Source organism: Triplophysa dalaica, chromosome 9, assembly GCF_015846415.1.
Source record: "Triplophysa dalaica isolate WHDGS20190420 chromosome 9, ASM1584641v1, whole genome shotgun sequence".
Lineage (NCBI taxonomy): Eukaryota > Metazoa > Chordata > Actinopteri > Cypriniformes > Nemacheilidae > Triplophysa > Triplophysa dalaica.
The window spans coordinates 14,371,651-14,390,987 of NC_079550.1; the positions used below are offsets into that span (position 1 = coordinate 14,371,651).

At 43.7% G+C, this 19,337-nt stretch overlaps 2 protein-coding genes across 2 annotated transcripts; one reads left to right on the top strand and one right to left on the bottom strand.

Annotated features, from left to right (window-relative positions):
* Positions 1-6,523: 6,523 nt before the first annotated feature.
* Positions 6,524-10,925, top strand: slc47a3 (solute carrier family 47 member 3). The gene is made up of 17 exons (XM_056756023.1): positions 6,524-6,646; positions 6,777-6,878; positions 6,963-7,031; positions 7,112-7,260; positions 7,560-7,602; positions 7,774-7,818; positions 7,892-7,989; positions 8,089-8,186; positions 8,408-8,521; positions 8,676-8,743; positions 8,816-8,924; positions 9,022-9,097; positions 9,376-9,445; positions 9,667-9,799; positions 9,881-9,975; positions 10,499-10,541; positions 10,620-10,925. Exons 1-17 carry the CDS (start codon positions 6,524-6,526, stop codon positions 10,805-10,807), a joined length of 1,623 nt encoding a protein of 540 aa, XP_056612001.1. The 3' UTR covers positions 10,808-10,925.
* Positions 10,926-13,295: 2,370 nt separating this feature from the next.
* Positions 13,296-18,586, bottom strand: slc47a4 (solute carrier family 47 member 4). Its single transcript, XM_056757339.1, has 17 exons — positions 18,092-18,586; positions 17,555-17,656; positions 17,362-17,430; positions 17,099-17,247; positions 16,943-16,985; positions 16,795-16,839; positions 16,599-16,696; positions 16,422-16,519; positions 15,934-16,047; positions 15,774-15,841; positions 15,225-15,333; positions 15,065-15,140; positions 14,826-14,895; positions 14,586-14,718; positions 14,403-14,497; positions 14,228-14,311; positions 13,296-14,118 (listed from the first exon to the last, which is right to left on the bottom strand). The coding sequence occupies exons 1-17, from the start codon at positions 18,230-18,232 to the stop codon at positions 13,822-13,824; spliced, it is 1,791 nt and encodes a 596-aa protein (XP_056613317.1). The 5' UTR covers positions 18,233-18,586; the 3' UTR covers positions 13,296-13,821.
* Positions 18,587-19,337: the final 751 nt, after the last annotated feature.

The following is a 19,337-nucleotide window of genomic DNA, read 5'->3' on the forward strand; positions in this document are numbered from 1 at the left end:
CCCAGATTTAAGATTATAAGATTAGCTACTCCATGAATACTTTATCGATATAATAAATACACCATAAATGAATTTAGTTTCTGAACATGGATCAAAAATGTAGGCAGTGACCGAATATCGAATCTAAAAGTGTTCAATAATTTTACGATCAATAGCTCCCCCAAATGGTTGCAGTAGACACTGCATTACGCAACGCTCTATATTTCTGCACTCCAAATTTTTAAGGCAAAATTTGAAAAAGCTGAGTTCCCTTTCTGTCGGTCTCTCGACGTTGTGTCGAGAACGACAGATGGGGTTCGCCCTTGAGAACCAATCAACTCTGACTACTATAGAAAAGGCCAATGAAATTTGGCGAATGCAATTTGCATGCCGGGCTCCGCCCCCGGAAATCCGGTATAAAAGGAGGCCGGCGTGCAGCATTCACTTACCTTTTGTTCTTCAGAGCCATCGCTCATGAGTACAACTCAGGATTCAATCCTCTACAACTACACGCTGGTGCTACGACGTGTTACAGCGGATCGTCCCTTCCTGCAGCGACCTTCCCCTGGGCGTCTCGGCGGTTCCGGAGGTGTTAGAGATTTTTTCTAAAAGTCCTTTTCAGGACTGACTGAGCATTCTCCAGCGCGGCATGTCCCGCTGTTCTCTTGGGTGCGGCACCCTCATCGAGGAGGGGGATGGACACGATCGCTGCATTAGGTGTCTGGGCGTCCAGCACACTGAAGCAGCGTTCGTTGACACATCTGCCTGCACTGCGGGCAGATTGTCATTCAGAAGTTGCGGTCACGGGTGGCTGTCTTCCTACGGGAACCAGCCACCATTTCGTCTGCTACCCGGGCTGTGACATCTGTGGCTACGGCCCCGATGACCACCCACGTTAGCAGCGTTAGTGATACGGGGAACTCTGCGAACGTAAACCCGCCAGCCAAGTGCTCACGGGCCGATCGCACCCCGATTCGCTCTTCTGAACGTTCCCCAACCGGCGGTGGCATACCGTCCGGATCCTCACGCACACACTCGGAAACGATGTGTGACGTAGATGAGATGTCGCTCGCAGCATCGGAGGGAGACTGGCATCCGACTCTGCCGAATCCAAACTCCACCCCCAGCGGTCGAGTTCAGGAGGAAGCAGAAGTGATGTCATCCGTGCTAACCCGGGGATGCGTGGTTCCCGAGGTCGGTGCGCGGTGCAAACCGCGCCCACCCCGGGTGCCATGTTTTTCCCGGAGGTGCATGAGGAGCTGTGTAAAACTTGGAACGCTCCACTCACGGACCGTTCCAGTGAAACCAGCTCCGGCTCCCTTACTTCCCTCGATGGTGAGGCAGCCAAGGACTGCGTTGAGATCCCCCGGGTGGAACGTCCGCCTGCGGTGCACCTGTGCCGCGGACGGCTACCACCTGGGGGGGGATCGACCACTCCTACCGTCCAAAGCACGTAAGACTTCGGCATCACTGGTGTCGAAAGCTTGCGATGTTGCGGGCCAGGCTGCCTCCTCTCTCTATGCCTTGGCCATCCTGCAGGTCCGCCAGGCCAGGGCGTTGAGAGGGCTCCACGAGGGTAAGGCCGACCCGGGTATAATGCAGGATCTCCGTGCCACCGCTGACAGCGCTCTACGGGCGACTAAGGTGGCGGCACGGGCCCTGGGTCGGACGATGTCCACGGTAGTGGTCCAGGAGAGACACCCCCGGCTATACCTTGTGCAGAAGAGTGACAGCAAGGAAGTCCGCTTTCTTGATGCACTCATCTCGCAGGGTGGGTTGTTGGTAACACCGTCGAGGACTGCGCTCAGCAGTTTTTTGACGGCGAAGCAGACAGTGGCAATTAACCACATTTTTTTCACGCCGCGACTCGGCCGCCTACAGGCCTCCGAGATCTCACGTGACGTCTGCTTCCCTGCAACCCAGGACCCTTTCGACATCGGCTCCGGTTCCTGTGCCCCCACAGGCGGCACCCCGGAAGCAGAGGTCGAGGGGGAAACCTCCACCCCGTCAGCAACCTCCTCGCGAGAAGGGACACTGACGGGAAGACCCCAGGGAGAACAACATCGGGCCCGAACCTTCACAGCCACGGCTCTGATCGGTCGGTACGGGACGACTCCTGCCTCGTCACCAAAGCCGGGCCCTTGTTAGGGCTTGGCGCCCACTTACTCACTGAGTTTTCTGTTCTCCCCGGGTTTACTTGCAGCCGATCGCACACTCCACTGGACTGTGCTCGGCGAACCGACCTCACACCCTGGCGAGGCGTGAGGTCGTACACATACGACAGCCGTCACCACTCTCAAACCGACAGTGCGTGCCGTTGTCCCGCCAGGCAGGTAAGCAGGCGGAGCAAAAACCTTCCCTCCGGGGACTCCCCGCGACATGGTTAGCTCCGCCAGCCGACGAACCACCCCCCGTGGGAATGATGAAGCAGACCGTCCCCTTGGTCACCCTGTCACAGTCCCTGGGAGCTCGAGAGCTGCCCACACTGTCTCGCTGGCTAATGAGGGCGGTCCGTCTTGGTTACTCGATCCAGTTCGCCAGAGACTCACCCAAGTTTCGGGGCATCATCTCTCCCTCTGTCAGAGGCAGGGACGCCTCCGTACTTCGGGTAGAGGTCACCACCCTTCTGGCAAAACAGGCATCGAGTTCGTCCCTCAAAACCAAGATGTTCAGTGGGTCACCACCCGCACTTCATCGTTCCCAAGAAAGACGGCGGGTTGCCCCCAAAGGCTGCGTACCCTGAACAGAGCACCTTCACAAGCTGCCATTCAGGGTGCTCACACAGAGGCGCGTCCTGACATCTATGAGGTGTCAGGATTGGTTCGTGGCAATCGACCTGAAGGACGCTTACTTTCATGTCTCGATCCTCCTCGACACCGGCCGTTCCCACGGTTCGCGTGCGAGAGGCGGGCATATCAGTACAGAGTCCTCCCTTTCGGTCTGTCCCTGACCGCCCTTTCTCCCTGAGAGGAGGAAGGCGAGCGGGTACTAAACTATCTCAGCGACTGGCCTATCTTGGCACACTCGCGAGATCTGTTATGTACACAAAGGGACCTGGTGCTCCGGCACCTAGGTCGATTGGGACTCCAGGTCAACCAAGAGAGGGGCAAGCTCTCCCCAGTGCAGAGCATCCTCTTTCTCGGTATGGAACTCAGCTCTGTCACCATGTCGGCACACCTGTCCGCAGTTGTGCCCAACCAGTGTTGAACTGTCTGAAATGAACATTTTAGGCAGACAGCGGTCCCCCTGAAACAATTCAGAGGCTCCTGGGACACATGGCGTCCTCGCGGGTTAATACCCCTCGAGTTGATGCACATGACACCGCTCCAACACTGGTTTCAGAGTCGAGTTCCGAGGAGAGCGTGGCACACCGGCAGCAGGCGCATGGTGATGCCGCCCTGCTGCCGACGCACCATAACCCCTAGTCTTTATGACTTTTTCGACGGACTCAGGTCCCTTTGAGCAGGTTATGAGGCAGGTCGTGGTGACGACTGAAGTCTCCCTGCAGGGGTGCGGTGTAGTGTGCAACGGGCACGCAGGTGGGGTGTTGGACGAACCCCCGCCTGCGCTGGCATATCAATTGCCAAGAGTTGTGGGCTATGCTACTTGCACTGAGCAGGCTACGGCCTCTCGTGCGAGACATGCACGTGCTGTTCCGAGGACCGCACTATAGCTGTAGCGAATACAGATCGTCAGGGTGGCGTTCGCACACAGCAGCTAAACACAACTTGCTCGACGCCTCCTCCGGTGGAGTCAACAGGTGACTCGTTCCCTGCAGGCCACACACCCCGGGCAAACTGAACTAGACAGCCGACGTGCTTTCTCGCCAGTTTATGCCTCGTGGAGAGTGGCGACTCCACCCCCGTGCAGTCCAGCTCATTTGGAGGCTGTTCGGGTAGGCCCAGGTAAAACCTGTTCACCTCCCGTAACACCACCATTTGCCTGCTTGATAGTCCCTGCCCTCGGCACGGATATCCTTGCGCACAGCTGGCCGCGGGATGGGCGGAAGCACACCTTCCCCCCCCCCAGGAGCCTTCTTGTACAGACTCTGTGCAAGGTCAGGGAGCAGGAGCACCAAGTGTTATTGGTTACACCACACCGGTCTAACCGCACTTGGCCTCAGAGCCGATGCTCTGGACAGCGACTCCCCCTGAACCATTCCCCTGACAGAGGACCTGCTCTCTCAGGGGAAGGACACGTTCTGGCATCCCAGATCAGACCTCTGGAACACCCATGTCTGGTGTCTAGACGGGACGAGAAGATCCTAAGATGGCTACTCCCCCTATACGGCTGAGACCATCACCCAGGCTAGGGCCCCATCTACTAGGCGGTTACACGCCTCTAGACGGTGCTTCTTCTCGTCCTGGTGTCTTTCTCAACGAGAAAGACCCACTGAGGTGCTTGATCAGGATTGTGTTCCCCTCCTCACGAGACTGGAGACTAACATCTCCCTTCCACACTGAAAGTGTATGTAGTCGCTATTGCCACTCATCACGACTCAGTCGGTGGAAAGTTTCTAGGGCAACACGACCTGGTCACCAGGTTCCTAAGCAGCGAGAGGGCGGAATCCGCCTCATCTTCGCTCCATACCCTCTTGGGACCCTAAGTGGTCCTGGGGAGCCTCAGGGCCCCCCAAAGAGCCCCTCGGAGGTTCCGATCTTCCTCATAGAGTAAGACGGCCCTCCTGACGGCGCTCACTTCCTTCAAGAGGGTAGGGGACCACCGAGCATCCTCCGTGTCCCTGGATTGCCTTAAACTCGGCCCTGGAAACTCTCACGTTATCTTGAGACCCAGGCCCGGATGCGTGCCCAAGAAGTTCCCACTACTCCCTCCGGGGCCAAGTGGTGAACTTGCAGGCGCTCCCCATAGGGGAGGAAGACCCAACCCGATTAGTGTTGTGTCCAGTACGTACTGGACCGCACGCAGAGCTCTGAAGCTCTGACCAGCTCCGTGTCTGTTGGAGGACAGCAGAAGGGGAAGGCTGTCTCCAAACAGAGGCTGGCGCACTGGGTCGTGGACGCCGTTACGACGGCATTCCGATCTCAGAATCTCCCATGCCCATTGGCAGTGAGGGCTCACTCCACACGGAGTTTAGCCACCTCCTGGACACTGGCAGAAGCGCCTCTCTAGCAGACATCTGTAGAGCTGCGGGTTGGGCTATGCCCAAACACCTTCGCAAGGGTTAACAACCTTCGCGTAAACCCGGTGTCAGCCCACGTCCTGCGTGGCGACATGTAGGACTGGCATCCGGGGGGGCGTATGCCTGCGAAAGCACCTTTCCACCCTCTAACAGGTTGGGTCAGTGTGCTATTTACCTTTTCTTCTTACCCGAACACATCGCTAAGAAACTGGTACCTCACCAGCCTCCCTTCTTACCCAGACACTGGTTAAGAATAGGCATTCCATCCATCACCAAACAAGCACCCCCTGGGGGCTGGCTGGGCAGAGCAGCCTTCCCCCTTAGGCCGGGATACCATGTGAGCTATCACAGATAGCTCTAACCGGACCTAGTGCTACCGGACGTCTGTAACACCCCCTCCGTGGGCTGTTCCGTCTGATGTATCCTCATGAGAATGGTTCCCACTCCTGGTAACCCATGAGCTTCCCCAGGTGGGCCTCCACCTCGCGGTTAACTACTCAGTCCGCACGTTCCATGCGTTCTCCTCCAAGGACGAGACCATACCTATATCCACCATATTCCTCCCCACGGGTAGGAGGTGGCCTCTGTAGCGCTTCTCTGATTAAGAGTCGCGCTTACCCGGTGTAAACTGATCTGGACGGCCTCTCGCCTATAGAGAGCTAAGGCCCCGTCCGTGACAGTTACCGGTCAGGGCTGTACCCATCTTTCTCCAAGAAAGCTCTGGAACCCCCCGACCACCACACTGGAAGGTTACAGTCTCACGAAAGCTTCGAGATGACACGCCCAGGCTTGTTACCGTCGCTTCGCTAGAGATTGTGACGCGATACAGCGTTGTGGCGTTTTCCATAGGCAACCCCATCTGTCGTTCTCGACACAACGTCGAGAGACCGACAGAAAGGGAACGTCTTGGTTACGTATGTAACCTCAGTTCCCTGATGGAGGGAACGAGACGTTGTGTCCCTTATGCCACGAACACGTATCGTATTCTGCTGCAGTTTGAGAGGTCTCAGGCTCTTCAGAACAAAGGTAAGTGAATGCTGCACGCCGGCCTCCTTTTATACCGGATTTCCGGGGGCGGAGCCCGGCATGCAAATTGCATTCGCCAAATTTCATTGGCCTTTTCTATAGTAGTCAGAGTTGATTGGTTCTCAAGGGCGAACCCCATCTGTCGTTCTCGACACAACGTCTCGTTCCCTCCATCAGGGAACTGAGGTTACATACGTAACCAAGACGGTTTTTCGATGAGCACCTTTGGTCCTTTGTTCTGCTATCTAAGACATTGTTAATGATTCCCTTATGGGTGGGCCACCAGGTGGGCGTTGACTAACATTCAAGTGTGACAAAAAGCAAACCGAATGTGTTTCAAAGAAAGATTACAAATAAGTCATCAAACGAGACAACAGAATGAATATAGAAGAAAATACACCACAATCCACATGTCAAGGGTGTTTAAGAGTTCTGCAAAGCTTTTTACCAGTGAACTTTAAAACAGAAATTGTAGACTTGTGTTTTCTCGCTCTCCCTGTGGTAAGCTTATATCTGTTTTCTTTTTTTCACCTGTAAATAATGCCGTTTGTCTGGATATGTTGAAGAATATTATGTTTGAATCACAATGTGTGAATGTGAATTGAGCTGTTTTGTTTTTGTTTTTTGCTAGTTTTTGTCCTATCTGTCGGACTATTTATTAGGTTTTGTAAGCACTGTGTTCTGCGGTCACCTGGGTAGAATAGAACTTGATGGTGTTACTCTTGCCACATCTGTGAGTGACCCACAATTAAGTTATCACTTCAAAATATTTGGGCAGTGAGATATGAGATGAACGATGATGGGATGTCACCAACAGGTCATCAATGTTATGGGGATTGGCATTGGCCATGGCTTGGCAGCAGCTTGTGACACGCTCATTTCTCAGGTAGTACAGACTGTTTGAATTCTGTGCATTTATACACAATGCTGGTTTTTGTCTCTTAAACTTCTGCAATGTCTTTACAGGCATTTGGAAGTGGGAACTTACGTCAAGTTGGTGTTGTAATACAGAGAGCAATTTTGATCCTATTACTCGCGTGTCTGCCATGCTGCGCCCTGCTTATCAATACAGAGTCCATGTTACTGCTTGTGGGTCAAAGCCCAGAGGTTGCCAAGTGAGTGTTGTGGAAGTGATGTGTAAATGTGATAAGAAACCAAAGCTGGTGACATTAAAGACAATAGGCAGACATGAACGTACTGAGTTAAAATATGTGAAATACAGGTAAAAATCTAACAAATACAGTTTGCCATCAAAGTCACTCTTTGCTCAATTGGTGACTGTGATCTTTCCTTAAAACAAAAACTAAAAAACAAATCTGTTTTTCTAATTGATTATACAGTATTATATATTTGTATTGAACGGAGACAATTTAGTTATAAGTTTATACCTTCACAACTGTTTGTTCTATTTTAGGGTCTCTCAGCTCTATGTGAACATATTTTTGCCTGGTCTTCCGGTATGTACTTCTGTTTACACACATATACATCTCTTTTTATAATTCAGGTCTGATTCGGAGTTCTATCTAAAAGAAGATTTTTGGTTACTCGACACACAAGTCGAACCCATTTTTATTATCACCCGTACTTAAAATGCAATCTAAAATAATACAGCCATTTCTGCTTTACAGGCTTCATTTATGTACATTACTGAAGCCAAATATCTACAGAATCAGGTAGGAAAAAACATTAAAAAGACATTCTCAGAGAAATTGTGATTCTGAAACCTAATGAAATCTCTTTCTGCAGGGAATAGTATGGCCCCTGGTCATTACTGGGATGGCAGCAAATGCTCTTAATGTGATCATCAACTATGTTCTCCTCTTTGTCCTGGATTTTGGAGTTGCGTGAGTTTCCATGTCTGGTGCTTTTAAACAAGTGCACAGAAAGTATTACGAACTTATTTAGCGGTTTAACACTAATGACTGTGAGTATTTTATCTGCAGAGGATCAGCAGCTGCCAACACCATCTCACAGTATGCTCTGGCTGTCTCATTGCTCGTGTTCATCCGCTGGAAAGGTCTCTATAAGGACACCTGGACAGGTTAGTTTACTGAGGTATAGAAAATCTCAGTGTTTTTTTTTCATTTCAAATATTTATTCGTATTCTGCATAAATCACAATTCGAGAAATACATATGAATTGAACTATTTTAATTCAATAAAGCACTTGTGGGATGTGATCATTCATACACTAGATGTTGTAAAATGCTACTTCTGACCGTATTTCATTGAGAAATGCATTAGCGTCTTTGTCATTGTATAGGCTGGTCGATGGACTGTTTAAAGGAGTGGGAGTCTTTTATCCATCTGGCTATTCCAAGCATGCTTATGCTTTGTGCAGAATGGTGGACTTATGAAATTGGAGGACTTCTGTCAGGTCAGGGAGCATATTTTATGATTTTGAAAACATGTTGGATGTTTGTATTATATCCGTAATTTTATTTGAGAATTTGTTTTATTGTCGACATTTACATTTGTAGCAAATCTATATCAAAATGTACATTTTGTAATGTCTGCTCTTTCTATGCCAGGTCTGATAAGTGAAGTGGAGCTTGGCGCTCAGTCAGTTGTCTATGGACTTGCAAATATTGCATACATGGTACGAATGAGTTTTTTAAGCGTTTCAGTTCAACATCGTTCGAATGTTTAAGACAAAATTGTCTGTGTGTAGTTTCCATTAGGTTTCAGTGTAGCAGGCAGTGTGAGAGTGGGAAATGCCATAGGAGCAGGAGATGTTACCCAAGCCAAGACCTCTGCCAAACTCTCTCTGATGTGTGCAGGTTAAACTAACATATAACAAATCTTTAGAGCTATTTTGAAAGTCGTTTTAACAACAAGGGAATGTTATTACAACAAACATTATAATTCATTTTGCAGTATCTGTTGCAGTGGTTTTGGCAGCCATCATTGGTTCTACAAAGGATGTAGTTGCTTATATCTTCACAAATGATGAGTGAGTGCTTACATTTACTGAAAATAAAGAATACAAAGAGGACAATTCATGAAAACCCTCTCTTACTCACTCATGACACTTAAACACATGGTATGATGCATGTTTTGCAATCGATATTTTATTTCTGTAATTAGACATTTCTTTAATTCATTATAACTCTTAAATTCTCCGTCTTTTAGGTATGAACATTAAAGCATGGAAGTGCCACTTGATAACAGCGTTTTTAAAACAAAAATGAGGGGGTAATATTGGGGCAATTGTTCTCCTTCCTCCCACAGAGACATTATAATGAGGGTTGCCACAGTAATGGCTTTTTATGCTCCTTTCCATCTTCTCGACGCAACAGCGGTAAGTCATTAGTAGAGTTGTGTCAGCGCACTTAAAATCTTCATTAGTGTTAGAACCACCAGTGATCTAAGAGTTGAGTTCAAACCTTACTAATGGGATTATGACTATCTGACCAGACTGCTATCTGTCCCTCTATTCACAAATCAAACCAAGGCTAGGCTTGATGGGTTTATTTTGGGGGAAATGTGAAGCTGGTTTTGTTGCTGCTTTACTTCAATCAGGCAGCAGGTGGCAGTATAGTAAGAGGTTTAGGCAGGCAGAAGCTCGGCGCAATCTGCAACCTCTTGGGATACTTCGGCGTCGGGTGTCCTATTGGAATATCCTTGATGTTTGCTGCTAAGCTGGGAATTGTAGGTAATGTAGGTATTGTAGGTAATGGTGTTTCGTTTAAAAATGACCTGTGTCTATCCAACTCACATCCTTCTTCTCCTGAAGGTCTGTGGACTGGCCTGTTAATATCAGTCCTTCTTCAGTCAGTTTTCCTTATTGTCCTCCTCGTCAAACTGGACTGGGAAAAAGCCTCACAAGAGGTGAGAAATGAAGATTTTCCAGTTACTCAAGGAATATTTAAAGTGATGGTTCACACAAAATGAAATTATAGGCCATGATTTACTCAACCTCCTGCCCTTCCAAACCTGCATTTCTCTTTTTTACTTAAAGTAACTCCACGTAAATATAGTGCAGATATATTCATGCAATATCTTTCATTCATTAATGTATAGCCTTCACTTTTTTCTGAGCAACACTACTGTAAATATAATTGAACAATTCACCCCAAAATGAAAATTCTGTCTTCCTTTACTCACCCTTGAGTTGTTTCAAATCTGTATACATGTCTAGAAAGATATTTGGGAGAATGCTTGTAACCAAACAGTTCTTTGCCAACATTGACTACCAAAGTGGGACAAATTACAATGGTAGTCAAAAGTGCCGCAGAACTGTTTGTCATCTTTTGTGTTCAACACAACATAGAAATGTATAAAGCAATTCATACAATTGTGCGTGCTTTTTTACGTCATATCCTTTTTAATGATGTATATATTCGCTTTCAAGGCACAGATCAGGGCTGGTGTGCAGACAAGACCGACAGATATTGGTAATATGTTTGTTACATTATGAAGAATGAAAGAGCATTTCAATTGGCAGATCAGTAGACACATTGTTTTCTTGACAGATGCACAAGAAGATAGTGGTAATACTGAGAGCTATGGTGAGAATACTGCTACAGATGTGGACCAGCTAGTCATGGAGCCTAGTGTCGAGCTGACGTCAGGGATGTTTCTGCGTAGGGGACTGGCTCTGGCAGCTATGCTTGCTTTACTTGCTGCTGGTCTCGTGACTAATGTCTTTCTAAGCAGTTGATATTATAACAACTCATGAGGATCGTATGATACTTGGACAATGTATGCCTTCAAGCAGGCAGAGGGACATCTCTTATAGGGCTCACGCCACTATCAAAATGGAGGTTTGGGTCATCTACAGGATGCTAACATTCTAAGCAGTGCTTTATTTTTATGAAAATAAAAAAGCCACAGACATAAGATGTTCATGCAATTAAAAATGCCCAAAAGGAAAAGTGTGTCCTTTACCATATCTAAAGATTACTGTGTCAGCCTACTGGGGGGACTTTCTGTTCTTTGGTACAGTATATAACTACCCACTACATAGTATAGACATGTGTTTTATATTTGCTTTGTTTAAAGGTCCAGTATATAAACTTTAGCGGCATCTAGCGGTAAGGTTGCAAATTGCAACTAACAGCTCATTGCACCGATCACCCGTCGAAGAACTACAGTGGCTGAAAGAGGACTAAGATGACGTCATGTTTTCACTTCCTTGCCGAAGTATATAACGTATATATAAAACACGTTCTGTAGAGCAGTTTGTCCGTTTATGGCTACTGTGGAAACAACATGACAAATTCTATGAAAGGAGAATGTAGATAGAAATAAGTCATTCTAAGGTCATAAAAACATAACACTTCATTATGTAAGGTCTTTATACACCTCTGAAGACATAGTTATGTGTATTATTGCATTTCTGTAAATAGATCCACTGGAAAATGAAACACTGGACCTATAAAGGATTTTTTCAACAGTCAGTTTGAATCAAGCTGCCACTGCCTTCTTCAGTTCAAAGAAAAATAACCCCCACCACAAACAACACTTGTCGCCCCTGCAGCCGAATTAATCCTTGCACACATGACAGTCCCTTAACACAATCTGATAACAGCCCCAAGACCACAGTCACAACACTACAGTCACATCAGCTTCACCTTCAGCGACTGCAAAATGCATTTTTTATGTGTTAGCCCATGTCATAGGTGTATTACATCCACAAAATATAAAAGCAGTTCTTGAAAGATACATGTTAACTAACAACTGTACTGTATTTGTATACATTTTAAACAGGTTTTGGATTTGCATTGGGATTCTGGACAAACAAAAGATGAAATGAAAGAATAATGTACTGGTTAAAACATTCAAGGCATGCTCAAAACACACACTTGTTGTTGTCTTGAAAATGAAATAAAGTAATACATTTATTTCAATATCTAATGGATGTCCGGCAAAAGATCTTCTGACCAAAGAAATCAGGGCTGTAGTCAAGTCCACCTTTGTCAAGTCCAAGTCAAATCCAAATAGGTTCGAGTCCAAGTCAAGACCGAGTCCAAAAATGAGACGGTCACGACAGTGGCAGAAAAAAGAATCCTCTTCAAGACCACATACTTTATTTGTAATGATCAAACAGCGGATCAAATTAGGTCAATTTATTTACTCTAGGTTTAGCAATTTCACATAAAGCCAAAGTGCAACTTCAGATTTTCAGTCTTTTATTGTAGTGTAACAATTACATTCTGGGCTGTCAATGGAAAATTCTCAGCTTGTTGACTTGAATCAATATCACTTTTGCAACCGCAATTAATGCTGAAAAGATGTAGAAGTTTCAACAAACCATCATTATTTTGATCAGTATTTGCTTAAGTTGGGCTCTTGATTCTTGTGGTTACAATAGTGCGCTAAAATTCAATTGTTGAGGCAATGAAAACTAAGATCCACTGGGATCAGATGATAATGATTGCAGTCTTTGTGCAGTTACCTAAATAATTGCTCATGAGGGCATTGTGTCATTGAATTATGAGTATTGTTTGATACCACAGTGTGAGATCAAAGTAGTGCTATGCCTTATTATACTGTCATACTGTAATATATAGACAGAAAATACACACACAAAAAAATGAATTTGTGAATCAATCGAACATCAAGAATCTGTGTATGAAACTCAACAATAGTGAAAATCAACTAAAGAAGGCTTCATGCTGCAAGGCATACTGGGTAACATCATAGTACAAAACTCATTCATGACTCCCAGCATGCATTGCAGTTCATCTGTTTATCTGAATTGGTTTGATGTTTGTCACCATTGTTGAGGTTTGTATGATGAAAGAATTTATTTGCTATGTTCAGTTTCTTAGCGTCGTGAGCCAGAGCACCCAAATCAGTCATCAACTTTGTTTAGTATTTATCATTTTTTTACAGCTTGACACCCATCACAAAAAAGTAACCTACTCCAAGAGGAAAGAGAATTAACTTAATGAAAGTCGGACTGAAACAAACATAAATGCTTCATCAATGTTTTTTTTGGGAAGGAGAATAAAATCATGGGACTTGGTCAAGACCAAATAGAACATTTGGCGAGTCCAATGACAAAGTCAGAGTGCAGATACCAACGAGTCCAAGACAAGTCCAAGTTTACCGAAAAACGTCTTGAGTCCGGACACAACAATAGACATAACCTTTAAGTTTAAAGCAAACTGATTTGGATAAAATAAATGTAGACTTTCCTGCCATGTTGTAAAAGACTTTTATGTGCAATAAAAGTGTGGAAAGACAGAATTATTATTATTGTTTAGAAATTGCTTTCAAAACTCACTTGGCTGTAAAGTGTCAAAAAGTCTAAGTGGCCAAGTGTCAGTTTGAGTGACTGTGACACTTATGTGTGTTTCTCAATATGACAGCAGATTTTGTGAAATGTCTCATTTTTGGCAGGATTTCTCCAACAGTAACATGAATAAAATTGTCAACTCGAGACATTACTCGACAGACACTGGTGAACAGAAAGATCTGCAAAAGCCTTGTCTTCAAAGCTTTAATACACCTTATGTTTGTGAACAAAGCAAATAGATCTGAGACAAAACCGTTTTTCAACTTGATCCTGATAATATGTGCAGAACTTACTTTAAATATCTGGTATATTTATTCACAAATACTAAAATAAAAGGTTTTAATAACAATACTGGAATACCAAATACCAAAATATTGAACAGATTGAAGAAATGTTCCACAGACTACAAATATAAAACATTCATAGTGTGTTTAAATGATGATGGTGGAATAGACGGGTGTGGTGGCTGTAAGATTTGAGTACAGAGTATAGTTTGCCACATAAGTGACTTCTGGTAAAGGGACTTTGAGATGAACAACTACCCCCGCAGCCAGGATAAAAAGAGCAACCAGGGTGATCAAACCCCTCCTTAGAATGAGCTGAGAGGTAGACAGCAGCTCTGTGGGCTTCTCTTCTTCAGGACTGACTCTTGACCAGTTCTCTACAACAGTATTGGTTTGTTCAGCATCCCGATCTTGAGAGCTTACAACCATATATCCATTTCCATTCTAAAGGAAAATAAATATCATGATTATATGTGATTTGGTTGTTTAAAATTGAAACTGTACAAAGACAACATGTTTTATATAGTAGGTTATTACGTTCATAAAAAAATACCTCTGCATTGAGGACCACCTGGTAGAAGCTGTTGCGGGTGGAGGTCGGTGCTCCGTTTGCACGCTTGCCTGTTCGCTCAATTGCCTTGCAAAGAGAAGTCAAGGATTAATTACATGGTCATAAGCATTATAATAAGTAGCAAAGTGCGTTCTAATTCAATATCTAAAGGGCCTACCTCCTCTGTCATTTTCTTCCAGTTTAATCTGAAGATTGCCACTATGAAGAAAATCGCTAGTAAAAAGACAGCAATGAGGAGCCCCAACCAAAAGCCTGGAAAAGACAATATGTGCAAGTTTCTTATCGTGGAAATGTATTCTCATTTCTGTTATTCAACACTGGTAACGATAACTGAACAAACCAGCAACTTGAAGGTTGGCGGTGAACATCAAAACAATGCACAACGGGAGCCCAATGCAGTAGTAACCGAACAGGTTAGCAATAGCAGCGATCTTCTGTTGCCCGGTGCCAATCAGAATGCCCATGCCAACACACTGGAAGAACAAAACACTTAAGAAAATAAATGGACAGATCTTTAATATATATAACGTGTAAAAACTAGAACCGAAGTTTTTAAACAAGAATTTATGTCCAAACTCACCAAAAGTCCGTTGAAGAACTGAAGAGGGCAGTAGATGTTCAGAAGCTCAGACACAAGCTCTACTATATTTCTAACAAATTGCATAAAATGGAAATGTGAAAAACAGCTGTTGTTTACAATTCTTGTTTTAAATCTCAGCGTGAAACAATAGATTCAAGCGATCACTGATTGGTTAAAGTGTAGATATGCCAACAAACAGTTTGTTTTCGGTGTTTGAAACAATGAGATAAGTGTCTTACTCATCTGACGTGAACATAAAGCCAATGAATGTTTTTGTGGAGCCCAAAATAAGACCTTGAAAGATTGCCAGTACAGCTGGAAACAAAATATGTTAAGAGGACAGTAAGTGACAACACTGGTGATGAGTCATATAAAATAAAATAAGTAGAATTCAATTACCTGCACAGATAAGGGACACCTTGCTGGTGAGGATGGCTGCGGCGGTTTCCCCTGCACCGAGTGCGTTTCCAACACGAATACACGCTGCACCTTGCATACCTAATGGGATCTGGAATATCAAAAAAGGAAGTTAATAAAAAAAGTCAGCCTATGTTAAGACATCTGTTTTGGTTCAAGGGGTCCGGGTTTGGCTTTTAGGAAGTTCCAGTTACCCCCTGCTATAACAAAACCGTTCTACATTAGCTGATATATAAAAGTAGTTGTGTATTCAGATTTTTATGACTGTACGCGTGTACAGTTCATGTGTTCATGTGGTGCCATTAGCCAGTCTGTAATGTCAAGGTTTCATTTTCCTCTCTAAAGTGATCAGTCACATCATAGCCACGTATACAACTCCAACAACCAACTGATTGGTGTTCACATGCCATCGGAGAAATCCATACAAATCAATGGGAATGCTTTCAGATAAGATTTCTCTTGTTATTATAGACCCTCCTGATTTGGTTGCAGTTTTTATAACGTGTGAATGAATATAGAATATACACACACCATGTAGTTGATGTATGCCAGCATTATAACAACATGTTGAGCAGCCAGATCCTCTTCACTCAACATTCCTGTCAGAAAGAACACAGTCATGAGATCATTCAGCAACAAAAGCAATAATCTAGTGTGGTACATTTACAGATGCTTCACACCATTCATGTACCTGCCAAAAATCCTCCAACTTCATAGATCCACCATTCAAAACAGGTCATGAGGGTGCTAGGAATGGCCAGCTTCATGTAAGACCCCCAGTCCTGCAGGGCCTCAGATGACCACCCTGTTAGAAAGAAAAGAAGAAATTAGAAAAGGTTTACAATTGTCCAACGATTTTCTTAAGCGCTACGAAAAGAGACCAATGGTGTGGGTTAGTAAATAAGTAAACGTACGATTATAATACCATTTTATTCACATGGCTGGGAGTATTGTCCTAAATAGACCTGTCATAACTTGAGTGGATGGTTCATGTTAATAACTAAATTTGAAAATAATTTGCTCATTTGAGCACCTTAGAGCATTGAAGATTTTTTTATGGTGAAATATCTAATGCTGGTCATGATTCATATGTATTTGACTCAGTTATAAAAGAGATAAAAATTGAATTAAATGCTTTTAAATTACAAATTCACATATGTATTCTCAAAGCTAACTCACCTCCCCAGGTTTTCTCATGCAGCTTCCTCCAACGAATAAAACAAAACAGGGAAAAGCAGCTAAAAACTTGAGCGAAGGTGTTTGCTGCAGCAGACCCACTGAAAACAATAACATATTATAAAAATGATGAAAATAAGATAGTTAAAAAAGGTGAAGAAAGTAGATTTGTATACTCACTAAACGCCAAAATCCCACCAGTAGAGCAAGATATAGTTTAATAAAACATTGGCACCATTGGTGAGAGCTGATGCATACATCTGAGGCATGATCACACCCTGTACGCATGGATTAATAACAATTACAAAGTTTCAATGACGGAAAAAAAAAACAGAAAAGAAAGAGATTTTGAAGTTATTCTTTTTTATTAAAACACCTGGTTCTGAAGATATGACAGCTGCAGTTGATACAGAAACATGGCCTGTTGAACAAAGATGAAGAGTAATATATATAAAATGCATTATTTCATCTACAATGATCTGTCTGGGTAATGCAATTCATGAATGTCTATAAGTGGATCTTACCGGAATTGCTGGCAGAAACATAACCACATAAATCTGAGCTATCCTGAGATAGATAAAGTTAAACATTAGTTACCTGTCACTCGTGACAAATCACTGTTTACTTCATTTGAAATTTCAAAAGATAAAACATATTTATTCAGTGAGTGTATTGTTCACCTGGCCACCTCGGGGTCTTGCCCCAGCAGAAGGAGGAGGGGCTGCGTGTTCACCAGTAAAGCCCAGCAGGGCAAACTGAATAGCGTCAGAATCAAGACACCCCTCTGCAGGATGACGCCTACACGGAAAAGGTTCTTACCCCCAAAGGTCTGAGGGCAAGATGCCAGACCCAATCAAAACAACAGTCACTTTAATCTACAAGTTAGATCACTTGTCTGTTTTTCATTGAATTTGGGGGTTATTTATTTGAAAAGAAAACATACCTGTGATACCAATGTGTCACAAGCCAAAGCTAGTCCTAACCCTGTTGCTGCAGCTGTTACGTTGATGGTCTGAAAACAATTTTTTTATAAAAATAAATATTGAATTAAATGAAACAATGTTTGCCTGTTAATACAGAAAAAAGACAAACTGTGGCAGAGCGATAGAGAAGAATTTGGGGTTAAGCAGACTTACAGCTGAAGCCATGGCATAGCCTGCAAGCACAGTGTTCCCCAGGCGTCCACAGAACATTGTCACCACAAAGAAAAGGAGGAAATTCAAGAACCGACACACAAGCTAAAAATACAAAAAAATAAATATTTAGCAGACCTGGAGATGAAAGTTATGGGCTCACATGGATTACAGTTAAGAAAATTCACAGCATGGACGGAAAACAACATACATTCATGGAGCCTCATGGAAAATTGTTAGAAAGATATGTTTATTTTCCATAAAGCATGATTATTTGAAAACTTGCTTATGAAGAAAATAAACTTGGCATATTTAAAGTTTGTTTGGTAAAAAAGATATCACACAGTGTTATGTCATTTAACAAACATCTACTGATTTTTAAACATGAATGCAAAGATATTTCAAAACATGCCTGAAACTAATTCAGAAAAGCATTTGCTGAGCTTAATTCATGCAGGCACAGTTTCTCTGTTAGTTTCTCATTCTTCATATACAAAAGCAGAGCAAATTATATCCTTATGCGTATAACAGAAATCTTACCAGGGGTCCAGTCATGCGCAGAATGTGGTAGAGTTCTTCTCTATAGACCAGGGGTATAAAACGCCTCACAAATTGACAGCAAAACAGCTTGGCACTGGGCTCCATTGATGGGGCTTCAGTTCTGGGACTGGAGACATCCATGATCCTCTGAGTTCTGGTACCGAATGAGTCCGAAAACACGGCAAGGGGCCTGATCCGGTTTCACAGGCTGTGAGGGGCCCATCTAGAGATTTGCATTCACCCATCTTTAAAGGCTTAACGATTACATGAGGTGAGACAATGAGAAGCTTTGATTTAATCTACAGGATGGGAGGAGATTGTTTGTAGTGTACTTCTGTTAAAGAGTTGATAGTGAAGATTGTTTTCCAAGATCAATCAGTTATGTTAAAAAAACTATTTTTGAATTGATTTAAATCACTTTATTTTGTAATCGGAATTGAAATATTTTTGGTAGTGAGATAATAACAGAGTCAGATATTTACAGTAAATATGTAACAGAAGAAGTCCACCTCTTACTGTAACCTTTGGCATTATTGCAACCCGTCTAGTTCTACCAATAACAATGAAGGTACATTTAGTGCACATTGCTGTGCACATTGCACTTCTGGTTAGACCTAAACTACATTTCGTTACACTGTACTTGTATATGTGTAATGACAATAAAGTTGAATCTAATCTAATCTAATAACTTTCTGCACTGAGTAATGTATCTGCTTTTTGATTTTCAACAGAGACACAAAATATGATTGAAATACTTCAAAGCTAAGATTTGTTGAGTTACCTTGCTGGTTATGTCACTGTAATTGTAGATCTGTTTTGGGTAAAGTAAAGCTCAAGCCATGTGAACATTTACAAACAAATCAGTGAAGCGTCAATCTGCTTCCAAGAATAACTTTCATGAGTGACTAATATCTGTTAAACTATCTGAATTTTTTTTTTATTCAGTGGAATATGTGGGACACATGAGTGTCCACTCTCAGGATTTGATTTTAGTCCATTTTGGTACATTTAATGCTACAAAAAACACAAGAACAAAACATTAAAATACATTGAATACTTTTTACTTTTACACCAGAGACTAAAAAAGCAAATAATAGCTGAAAGTGTATCATTTCTAATACTGCAAACTATTTTTTAGAATCATGTTATCTGATTAATCATCTTTTCATTCATTCAGTGCCCATTTCTTAAACCTAGTGATGTGTTGCACAGGTTTCTGATGTGATGTGAGAAAAAGCATTACTTG